The sequence below is a fragment of the Lagenorhynchus albirostris genome, chromosome 11 (assembly GCF_949774975.1).
Source record: "Lagenorhynchus albirostris chromosome 11, mLagAlb1.1, whole genome shotgun sequence".
Taxonomy (NCBI): domain Eukaryota; kingdom Metazoa; phylum Chordata; class Mammalia; order Artiodactyla; family Delphinidae; genus Lagenorhynchus; species Lagenorhynchus albirostris.
In genome coordinates, this window is record NC_083105.1 from 41,732,361 (window position 1) to 41,745,144 (window position 12,784).

Sequence of the window (12,784 nt, forward strand, 5' to 3'; positions counted from 1 at the left end):
CTTTGGTTTAAGAAGCTTAAGACCTGATTGAAAAATAATTATTTTTAGATATAAAATTCCTAATAAGTTATTTCAAAAGTGTTGCCAACACAATAAACAGTAGACTCTACTGTTTGCCACAGTGAATTTTAGAGTTGTTTGATTATTATAAAAGAAGTATGGTCAATGAACAAAATTTTCAAATAAATAAAAGCACAAGAAAATCACTCACAAATCTCACACCCAGAAATAACCACAGCTAAAATTACGTGTACTCACTTCCGGCTCTTATCTTTTGCACGTTTTAAAATTAGAATCTCTCTGTAAATACAATTTAGTATTTTTTCATTTGTTATATTCTAAGTATGAGCCCATATCACTAAGTCTTAGAAAAGCATTTTAATGGCTATTTTATCCTGTACCATATGTCACATAACTGAAAAATCTTTCCTCCTATTCAGGTTGGACATTTAGGTTATTTCCATTTTTTCCCTATTATATTGTAAATGGTACTACGATAAATATCCTTGTAAATAAATCTTTGATCTTATCTCTTATTATTTACTTATAAATAATTAACAGATCAAAGGCCCTTTCTACAGGTTGCTAAATTGCTTTCTAAGAAGGTTTAGGAACTTAAAAATTATGTTCAGAGTAGAAAATAGGGCATTTGAAGACATACTGTATCAGGTCAAAGAGCTGGGTTCTATATCAGACTCTCGATAATTACCTAGCTATGTAATTCTGAGCAAGAGATACAACTTCTCTGAACCTCAATTTTTCCATCAGTTAGAAAATAGCATTACGATTTGTGTGATTTATTTTTTTAATCTCAAAGGATTGTTCTGAGAACCAAGTAAAACAACATATCTGAAAGAACTATAAACCAGAAAGTCACTAAACAAATATAACATGTATATGGGGTAATACTTATCTAATGAATAGTAAAAAAGAAAAATAATTTATTATAACAAATGGTTTACATCAATATAATACTCATTACCACCACAAAAACACTTAAGTTGGGTAACATATTATGAGAACTAAAATAACTTCTATACAGTTGATCCTCATGCCTACGAGCTAGAATTTATTTGTAACTCCAAAATCAATATTGACAGTGCTTTTGCAGTCATTTGTATGTGCAAAGCAGCAAGAAATATGAGTGGCCCTATGCACACATTCCCCGCTGAGTTACATGAGGCAATACTCTGCCTTCTTGTTTAGCATTTGTGTGCTTCTTTTGGTGATTTTGCTGTTTAAAATGGTCTCCAAGCGCTTAAGTGCCATCTGATGTTCCTAGGCACAAGTCTTTATACACAGACTATATAAAACTCTCTGGCATAAAGTTTTCATTATTTGGTACTTTACTAATTATCCTGTTTTTCTCTACTTACATCCAAACAGATTAATAAGAGTACAGCAACAGTCTAAAATTATTTTGAGATGTGAATCTGACTTTTTTTCTTGAACATAAAATTTACTGTCCAATTTAGGAAGCAAAGTTAGAAAATATGTCTGGAATACTGAAGTCATTTCAGAGGTCAGTGCTTTTTTATAAATTTAAAATAATGAGGTACTGAAAATGAGCAGATATGTTTTACGCATTAAATGTTCCAATAAGATAGTTCTAATGCTTAATAAATCCCTGAAGAACAATTTTTATATCAAAGTATAATACAAGCCTAGAATAAGCTAGTGAAAACTGCCACATGGAAAAATTTCAGTAGACACTATGCTAAGAAAGTATTTAAAGGTACTATACTTTCTAAAAGTAGTCCTACAATGCTGTGAAAATATAAGAATTAGAAGTGTAGTTACAATTCTGAGGCTCCATTTCACAAAGAAAATTAGCATATTTTGCTTTTGTCTAATACACAAGACAACTTAAAAAGAATGCAATATTAAAACATGTAACACTGTGAAGTGAAACCAGCTATTTATTAATATTGTTCAGAACAGTTAAAAGTCACTGAATAATTCATACCATTTAAAATCTTATATACTTTTTATAGCAATGTCTTGAAAAATGATTAAGACATTTATGAAACATGTACCTTTATTATAATAAAACAGACTGTCTTACTGGTTGATTTTTTCTATTAAAAATATCAAAAATTGACATTGTCCTTATTTCTTGAGATGTGAATCTGACTTCTTGAGATGTGAGATCTGAATCTCACACATACACACACATTTACAATTTCAAATTACATTACTTTTAAAAAGTATAGTACATTGAAATAATATGCTGAAGTTAGCAACATTTGAAGATACAGCATTACATGTTTTTCATGAAGCAAAAGAAAACTGTTACCTATCACAGCAAAATAGTAAGTTGTGATAATAAGAAAATATTTAGAGAAAATAATTTGACACTAAAACATGGAAATCACAGTTCAGTAGAAAGGTTCAGAGTAAGTGTTATAGAATAAGACAAATATGTGTTTCTACCCTGCTTTATTAGAGACTAGCTGTGTGACCTTGGGCAAGAATAACAGCTTACCCTATTTAAGCCTAAATTGTCTCATCTATAAAATGGAGACAACAGTACTAACGTATAGGATGTATACTAAATGGAGCACAAAGTATTTAAGAAAATGCCCTTTAAAAAAATCAATAAATGGTCACTATTATTATTATTACTGATGTTATTAAAAGCAGCTTTGAAAAGCAATTTATTAAATATGAAACATTTAAAAACAATACATTAGTTCATACTTATTTTTCTAGGAATACTGTTTTACTGTAGCACGTCGTGAGTAGTTCAGCTCTTATGTTAAATTATTATTAAACTAAGACCTCTATAACCAAAGGATATCATTCCAAAACCAGAAGAACCACGTCACATACATCCAGAATTTGGTTGCCAAATATATTCCAAGGGGCAATGCACTATGCATCGAATGATCAAAAAAGGATCTGTAAAACACAAGAAGTTTTATCGAATTTGAACTCCATATTTCATTGTAAAAAAGAATATTTATTTATTTAAATGAAAATCACATATATTCTGTATAGTATACTCTTAACAAAACCCAGAAATCCAGGATACTTAAGTATCCATACTGTTTTCATAATATTCAATAAGAAGTGAGTGCATAGCTGAATGACTCAGCAAGAGTCTTAAGCTACTTTTAATTCATCAGAATTAAAATTATATTCTATGTACTTTTCAACTTTAGAATTTCACTGTATTCCTATTCTCTTAAATCAATAACTCACTTTAGTATATATAGTAACTCTATCACCCAGCATATTACCCACCAAAGACATAATTTGAACAAATGAGCACAAAGCAATCCCCAAGTTTTTCTCTATGTTTCATCATTACTTCTCCTTACCTACACATTCCCACTAAGCTTTCAGCACATCTTCTCAAAGAGAATGAACTGGCTAACTTGGAGGAATTAAAGGTCATTGTTTACAGAATTCAGGAAAAATAAATACTGATAAATTTTATTAAACATAAGCAGGATCAACCATCCATGTACACTAAGTAGGGAGTATTGGTGAATTCCTACCTACACTACCCCTTGGAGTGCCTAGAAACACTAAAATGAGATTAATTACCTAGAATTAAGCCTCTTCCTGAGAGTTACCACATTAGTGCATTACCAGCCATTCTCATCTCTCTCTGAATTATTTTCAGAACTCTCTTTTGAAATTCTGGTGAAAACAAGGTACTAAAGGAATAGAAATTAGGTGGGAAGTTCTGGATCATAAATGCCTGCCTAGTTTGCTGGATGGGCCACTTTAGGGGAATAGGATCTAGGGATAAGAAGAAAAGGGCATGATCACAATGTTTAAATAAAAAAGGAGAAAGAGAAAATTTTAAAACAAAACAAAACTGAGCGTTACTTCATATGCTTAGACTCTACCTTGTGCTAAAATCAAACCTCTTTCTTGCACACTGCCTATGATCAAAGAAAATATAATTCCTATGGAAAGGTAAGCTCAAGCATTATAGTTACCCAGAAATAAGCAATGTATATTACATTTAGAGTTCAACAAACTTGAGTCTACTTCTATTGAAATGTCTTAAAGCTGCATTTTAGCCTTAAAAATTATATGTTAGACCTTGTCACTGGAAGTACCTTTAGAGTCATTTTTAACAACAATGTTAAAAATGTTAAAGATTTCAGATATAAATCTGCCAAAAATTCTTTAACATTAAATTAAGATCAAACAAGTTATATAAAGGCAGTGTTCTAAATATACAAAACATTAATTTTATATAGCCAGGTCCAAACTATATTCTTACATGTCCAGTTAAAAATATAGCTAAAAACAACACACTTACTTTGAAAGAAACTGTACTGTAGCCCAAACGCCACCATACATTAGCCCTTTAATGAGCCAAGAATCAATATTTAGGTCTGCTATAAACCCAACCAGCCAAATAACTAGGAAAGGAGTTCCCAGCATTACTTTCTGCCGAAATTCCTGTACAGAAAAAAAAAGAGAAACTTTTGCATGTTTCAAGTAACCTCAATGTGAATCACTGTTACCTGTGTGAAAACACAGAACAGGGGTGAAATTATTCATTCAAATGTATCTACTATGTACAGATACTATTTAAGGTGCTAGTCTCTGTTTTCTAGAAAGAGGTATTAAATAAACAATTTAAAAGTTCTTGGTTAAAACTGTAGAAAATGAGAATAGAAGTTATAGGACTGGGTCTAGATAGTCAGATACAGAAGACAGCAGTACCACCTGCCAACACGTGGACAGGCTAGAAAACAGTTCATGAAAATACCACCCCATTTTAACAAAAGCATTGATAACTAAGGAGACAAGGGCAACCAGAATGACTGAAGGTCCAACAGCTATATCAGATAAGGAAACCTGAGTATGCTTAGCCTGGAGAAGATATTAATAATACATATAAACAGTATATTAAAACCTTAAAGTAAAATAAAGAATAAAATCAATCTACAGGGTCCCAGAGACCACAGAATGGAGACGATGTGCCTCTGAACACATATCAAAGCAGAGTGCTTAATATTTCAGACATAGTACCATTTCACTTTTGTACTGGTCTGTTAGAAATACTCATAAGTATAAAACCTGCCTGCTTCCCTGGTATCTTCACAGCAACACAAAGTCTACTGCCACTCCTACATAACAGTCCTTCACAAACTTACAAGCAGCTGTTAAGTCTCTCGAGTTACCTTAAGTGACAAAACTATATAAGATATTCCAGCTGTGATCCAACAAAGTTCAGAGTGTAAATATTACTCTCATCGTTGAATATTTACCTTTCTGAAAGCCAAGAATATATTATATTATGCCTCTTTTATTTTTAGCACACCTTCCATACCATTGGCTTCTACTGAAATAAATACTTTTTCATATAAATGACCATGTCTTCCCCAATTCAGCCACTGTAATTCATTTTCTGAACTAATTGTGTAATTTTAACTTAGACTTATAATTAAACATATTGACTTCAGAGTTTAATTTTATGCTGTAGTGAAATAACACCCTTCCAGTTTGTTTCTTCATCTCTATTATGTGTGAATTCCATATCAAGACATTAGATAAAGTTTACAACTGGGAGGAGAGAGTGTATGACTAAGGGTGGGTATTGGTGGGAGAGAAGGTGGACATGTGTCATTTGAAAAAGTATTTTCTAAAATTATCTTCCACTTGGTTTGTTTTTAGTCAAGACACTTGTTCTCCCTTAGCGATGGACACATTTTTTCATTATTAATGGCCGCACTTTTTCATTATTAAAAATTAAGACAATTTACATACAGTGAAATTCACCCTGTTTTGTGTACAGTTCTCTGAGTTTTGATGAATATACACAGTTGTGTAACAAGCATGAATATCAAGACAGAACAGTCCCATCAAGCCCTGAAATACCCTCTGCCACCAGGCCCAAGCCCTGGCAACCACTAGTCTGATATCTGTCTTTTTACTTTTTCCTTTGCAGGAATGTCACATAAAAGGAGTCATACTGAATGCAGTCTTTTAAATCTGGCTTCTTTCACTTAGCAAATGCATTTGACATTCATCCATATTGTTACGTGTATTAGTAGTAAGTTCCTTTTTAATGCTGAGTAGTATTCCATTACAGGATGTGTCACAGTCTGGTTATCCATTCCCCAGCTGAGGGATTAAGCTTGTTTCCAGTTTCTGACTGTAAATAAAGACATCATAAGCTCTCACATATAATTTTTTGTGTGAATATAGGCTCATTTCACCCGGTTAAATACTGATGTGTGTGATTTCTGGATTTATTTCAAGCTGTCATTTAATATACGCACTATAATACTGTAAAGATGTAATGGTGATGCGCTGCATTTGTAGACATGAAAAATCTATTTTCTTGTATATTTCATTATAGAACGTTTCTAATATATAGTAAATTTGAAAGCATTTTATAGTGAATATCTGTATATCCACCACCCAGATTCTACAATTCAGTAATCTATTTTTTAATTAAACTTTTTATTTTGAAATAATTGTAGATTCACATGCAGTTTTTTTTTTGTTGGTTTTTTTTTGCGGTACGTGGGCTTCTCACTGTTGTGGCCTCTCCCGTTGCGGAGCACAGGCTCCGGACGCGCAGGCTCAGCGGCCATGGCTCACAGGCCTAGCCCCTCCACGGCATGTGGGATCTTCCCAGACCGGGGCACGAACCCGTGTCCCCTGCATCGGCAGGTGGACTCTCAACCACTGAGCCACCAGGGAGGCCCCACGTGCAGTTTTTAAATCCATTTTTTAAACTGATGTACAGTTAATTTACAATGTTGTGTTAGCTTCAGGTGTACAGCAAAGTGACTCAGTCATACATATAAAAGAATATATATACATATTCTTTTACAGATTCTTTTCAATTATAGGCTATTACAAGACATTGAATACAGTTCCCTGTGCTATATAGTAGGCCCTTGCTGTTTATCTGTTTTATACTTAGTAGTGTGTATATGTTAATCCCAAACTCCTAATTTATCTCCCCCTACCCCCTGTTATCCCTTCTGGTAACCATAAGTTTGTTTTCTATGTCTGTGAGTCTATTTCTGTTTTGCAAATACGTTCATTTATATCATTTTTTAAGATTCCACATATAAGTGATATCATATGATATTTGTCTCTGACTTACTTCACTTAATATGATTTCTAGGTCCATCCATGTTGCAGTAAATGGCATTATTTCATTCTTTTTTATGGCTGAGTAATATTCCATTGTGTATATATACCACATCTTCTTTAGGTTGCTTCCATGTCTTGGCTATTGTAAACAGTGCTGCTATGAAAATTGGGGTGCATGTATCTTTTCAGATTAGAGTTTTATCCAGATATATGTCCAGGAGTGGGCTTCTTGGATCATATGGTAATTCTATTTTCAGTTTTGTAAGGAACCTCCATACTGTTCTCCACAGTAGCTGCACCAATTTACATTCTCACCAACAGTGTAGGAGGGTTCCTTTTTCTCCATACCCTCTCCAGCATTTATTGTTTGTAGACTTTTTATGGATGGCCATTCTGGTGTGAGGTGATACCGCATTGTAGTTTTGATTTGCATTTCTCTAATAATTAGCTATGTTGAGCATCTTTTCACGTGCCTGATGGCCATGTGTATGTCTTATTTGGAGAAATGTCTATTTAGGTCTCTGCCCATATTTTCATTGGGTTGTTTGTTTTTTTGATATTAAGCTGTATGAGTTGTTTGTGTATTTTGGAAATTAATCGCTTGTCGGTAGCATCACTTGCAAATATTTTCTCCAATTCTGCAGGTTGTATTTTTTTGTTTATGGTTTCCTTTGCAAAAGCTTTTAAGCTTAATTAGGTCTCAATTGTTTATTTTTGTATTTCCACTACTCTAGGAGACAGAGCCAAAAAAATATTGCTATGATTTATGTCAAAGAGTGTTCGGCTTATGTTCTCCTCTAGGAGTACTATAGTATCCAGTTTTACATTTAGGTCTTTAATCCATTTTGAGTTTATTTTTTGATATGGTGTTAGAGAATGTTTGTTCTTTTTACCTGTAGGTATCCAGTTTTCCCAGCACCACTTACTGAAGAGACTGTCCTTTCTCCATTGTATATTCTTGCCTCCTTTGTCGTAGATTAATTGACCATAAGTGCATGGGTTTATTTCTGAGCTTTCTATCTTGTTCCATTGATCTATACAATCTGCTTTTGTGCCAATACCATACTGTTTTGATTACTGTAGCTGTTTTTCTTTTTTATACAGCAGGTTCTTATTAGTTATCCATATTTACATATTAGTGTATATATGTCAATCCCAATCTCCCAATTCATCACAGCACCAGCACCACCCGCCTCTGCCACTTTCCCCCTTGGTGTCCATACGTTTGTTCCCTACATGTGTGTCTCAATTTCTACCCTGCAAATCAGTTCATCCGTACTATTTCTCTAGGTTCCACATATATGTATTAATATACAATATCTGTTTTTCTCTTTCTGACTTACTTCACCCTGTATGACAGTCCCTAGATTCATGCATGTCTCTACAAATGACCCAATTCGTTCTTTTTTATGGCTGAGTAATATTCAATTGTATATATTTACCACATCTTCTTTATCCATTCGTCTCTTGTTGGGCATTTAGGTTGCTTCCACGAACTGGCTGCTGTAAATAGTGCTGCAATGAACAATGGGGTGCACGTGTCTTTTTGAATTATGGTTTTCTCTGGGTATACACTCAGTAGTGGGATTGCTGGGTCATATGGTAATTCTATTTTTAGTTTTTGAAGGAACCTCCATACTGTTCTCTATAGTGGTTCATCAATTTACATTCCCACCAACAGTGCAAGAGGGTTCCCTTTTCTCCACACCCTCTCCAGCATTTGTTGTTTGTAGATTTTCTGATGATGGCCATTCTAACTGGGGTGAGGTGATACCTCATTGTAGTTTTGATTTGCATTTCTCTAATAATTAGTAATGTTGAGCAGTTTTTCATGTGCTTCTTGGCCATCTGTATGTCTTCTTTGGAGAAATGTCTATTTAGTTCTTCTGCCCTTTTCTGATTGGGTTGTTTTTTAATATTGAGCTGCATGAGCTGTTTATATATTTTGGAGATTAATGCTTTGTCCGTTTGCAAATATTTTCTCCCATTCTGAGGGATTTTTCGTCTTGCTTGTAGTCTCCGTTGCTTTGCCAAAGCTTTTAAGTTTCATTAGGGCCCATTTGTTTATTTTTCTTTTTATTTCCATTACTCTAAGAGGTGGATCAACAAAGATCTTGCTGTGATTTATGTCAAAGAGTGTTCTTCCTATATTTTCCTCTAAGAGTTTTATAGTGTCCAGTCTTACATTTAGGTCTCTAATACATTTTGAGTTTATTTTTGTGTATGGTGTTAGAGAGTGTTCTAATTTCTTTCTTTTACATGTAGCTGTCCAGTTTTCCAAGTACCACTTCTTGAAGAGACTGTCTTTTCTCCATTGTATATCCTTGCCTCCTTTGTCATAGATTAGTTGACCATAGGTGTGTGGGTTTATCTCTGGGCTTTCTATCCTGTTCCATTGATCTATGTTTCTGTTTTTGTGCCAGTACCATACTGTCTTGATTACTGCAGCTTTGTAGTATAGTCTGAAGTCAGGGAGTCTGATTCCTCCAGCTCCGTTTTTTTCCCTCACGACTGCTTTCAGGGCCTTTTGTGTCTCCATACAAATTTTAAGATTTTTTCCTTCTAGTTCTGTAAAAGTGCCATTGGTAATCTGATAGGGATTGCATTGAATCTGTAGATTGCTTTGGGTAGTAGAGTCATTTTCACAATATTGATTCTTCCAATCCAAGAACACGGTATATCTGTCCATCTGTTTGTATCATCTTTAATTTCTTTCATAAGTGTCTTATAGTTTTCTGCATACAGGTCTTCTGTCTCCCTAGGTAGATTTATTCCTAGGTATTTTATTCTTTTTGTTGCAGTGGTAAATGGGAGCGTTTCCTTAATTTCTCTTTCAGATTTTCAACATTAGTGTATAGGAATGCAAGAGATTTCTGTGCATTAATTTTGTATCCTGCACCTTTACCTGATTCATTAATTAGCTCTAGTAGTTTTCTGGTGGCATCTTTAGGATTCTCTATTTATAGTATCATGTCATCTGCAAACAGTGACAGTTTTACTTCTTTTCCAATTTGGATTCCTTTTATTTCTTTTTCTTCTCTGATTGCCATGGCTAGGACTTCCAAAACTATGCTGAATAATAGCCGTGAGAGCAGACATCCTTGTCTTGTTCCTGATCTCAAAGGAAATGCTTACAGTTTTTCACCATTGAGACAGGTGTTTGATGTGGGTTTGTTGTATATGGCCTTTATTATGTTGAGGTTGTCTCCCTGTATGCCCACTTTCTGGAGAGTTTTTATCATAAATCGGTGTTGAATTTTGTCAAAAGCTTTTTCTGCATCTAGTGGGATAATCATATGGTTTTTATTCTTCAGTTTCTTAATATGGTGTGTCACATTGATTGATTTGCATATACTGAAGATTCCTTGCAATCCTGGGATAAACCCCACTTGATCATGGTGTATGATCCTTTTAATGTGTTGCTGGATTCTGTTTGCTAGTATTTTGTTGAGGACTTTTGCATCTATATTCATCAATGATATTGGTCTGTAATTTTCTTTTTTTGTAGTATCTTTATCTGGTCTTGGTATCAGGGTGATGATGGCCTCACAGAATGAGTTTGGGAGTGTTTCTTACTCTGCAAATTTTTGGAAGAGTTTGGGAAGGATGGATGTTAGCTCTTCTCTAAATGTTTCACAGAATTAACCTGTGAAGCCATCTGGTCCGGGCTTTTGTTTGTTGTAAGATTTTTAATCACAGTTTCAATTTCATTACTTGTGTTTGGTCTGTTCATATTTGTTTTTTCTTCCTGGTTCAGTCTTGGAAGGTTATACCTTTCTAAGAATTTGTCCATTTCTTCCAAGCTGTCCATTTTGTTGGCATAGAGCTCCTTGTAGTAGTCTCTTAGGATGCTTTGTATTTCTGTGGTGTCTGTTGTAAGTTCTCCTTTTTCCTTTCTAATTTTATTGATTTGAGTCCTCTCCCTCTTTTTCTTGATGAGTGTGGCTAATGGTTTATCAATTTTGCTTATCTTCTCAAAGAACAAGCTTTTAGTTTTATTGATCTTTGCTATTGTTTTCTTTGTTTCTATTCCATTTATTTCTGCTCTGATCTTTATGAATTCTTTCCTTCTGCTAACTTTGGGTTTTGTTTGTTCTTCTTTCTCTAGTTCCTTTAGGTGTAAGGTTAGATTGTTTATTTGAGATGTTTCTTGTTTCTTGAGTTAGGCTTGTATTGCTATTAACTTCCCTCTTAGAACTGCTTTTGCTGCATCCCAAGGGCTTTGGATCATCGTGTTTTCATTGTCATTTGTCTCTAGGTATTTTTTGATTTCCTCTTTGATTTCTTCAGTGATCTCTTGGTTATTTAGTAATGTATTGTTTAGCCTCCATGTGTTTGTGTTTTTTACGGTTTTTTTCCCCTCTAATTGACTTCTAATCTCATAGTGTTGTGGTCAGAAAAGATGCTTGATATGATTTCAATTTTCTTAAATTTACTGAGGCTTGATTTGTGACCCAAGATGTGATCTATCCTGGAGAATGTTCCGTGTGCACTTCAGAAGAAAGTGTAATCTGCTGTTTTTGAATGGAATGTCCTATAAATATCAATTAAATCTATCTGGTCTATTGTGTCATTTAAAGCTTCTATTTCCTTATTAATTTTCTGTTTGGATGATATGTCCATTGGTGTGAGGTGTTAAAGTCCCCCACTAGTGTTGTGTTACTGTTGATTCCCTCTTTTAGAGCTGTTAGTTACCTTATGTATTGAGGTGCTCCTATGTTGGGTGCATATAATTGTTATATCTTCTTCTTGGATTGATCCCTTGATCATTATGTAGTGTCCTTCTTTCCCTCTTGTAACATTCTTTATTTTAAAGTTTATTTTACCTGATATGAGTACTGGCACTCCAGCTTTCTTTTGATTTCCATTTGCATGGAGTAGCTTTTTCCATCCCCTCACTTTCAGTCTGTATGTGTCCCTAGGTCTGAAGTGGGTCTCTTGTAGACAGCATATATATGCGTCTTGTTTTTATATCCATTCAGTGACCCTGTGTCTTTTGGTTGGAGCATTTAATCCATTCATGTTTAAGGTAATTATCGATATTTATGTTCCTATGACCATATTCTTAATTGTTTTGGGTTTGTTTTTGTAGGTCCTTTTCTTCTCTTGTGTTTCCCACTTAGAGAAGTTCCTTTAACATTTGTTGTAGAGCTGGTTTGGTGGTGCTGAATTCTCTCAGCTTTTGCTTGTCTGTAAAGCTTTTGACTTCTCCATCGAATCTGAATGAGATCCTTGCCGGGTACAGTAATCTTGCTTGTAGGTTCTTCCCTTTCATCACTTTAAATATGTCATGCCACTCCCTTCTGGCTTGGAGAGTTTCTGCTGAGAAATCAGCTGTTAATCTTATGGGCCTTCCCTTGTATGTTATTTGCCATTTTTCCCTTGCTGCTTTCAATAATTTTTCTTTGTCTTTAATTTTTGCAAATTTGGTTACTATGTGTCTCAGCGTGTTTCTCCTTGGGTTTATCCTGTATGGGACTCTCTGTGCCTCCTGGACTTGGGTGGCTATTTCCTTTCTTATGTTAGGAAAGTTTTTGACTATAATCTTTTCAAATATTTTCTCCGGTCCTTTCTCTCTCTTCTCCTTCTGAGACCCCCATAATGTGAATTTGTTATGTTTAATGTTGTCCCAGAGGTCTGTTAGGCTGTCTTCGTTTCTTTTCATTCTTTGTTCTTTATTCTCTTCTGCAGCAGTGAATTC

At 34.4% G+C, this 12,784-nt stretch overlaps 1 protein-coding gene across 2 annotated transcripts in view; it reads right to left on the minus strand.

Annotated features, from left to right (window-relative positions):
- ZDHHC17 (zinc finger DHHC-type palmitoyltransferase 17) overlaps nucleotides 1-12,784 on the minus strand; it is a 99,149-nt gene that overhangs the window by 18,025 nt on the left and 68,340 nt on the right. For both annotated transcript variants that reach the window (XM_060165237.1, XM_060165238.1), the window contains exons 9-10: nucleotides 4,283-4,425; nucleotides 2,799-2,901 (exon numbers count right to left, since the gene is read on the minus strand). In XM_060165237.1, the coding sequence (XP_060021220.1) occupies nucleotides 2,799-2,901; nucleotides 4,283-4,425 (246 nt within the window). The remainder of the gene's footprint in view (nucleotides 1-2,798; nucleotides 2,902-4,282; nucleotides 4,426-12,784) is intronic.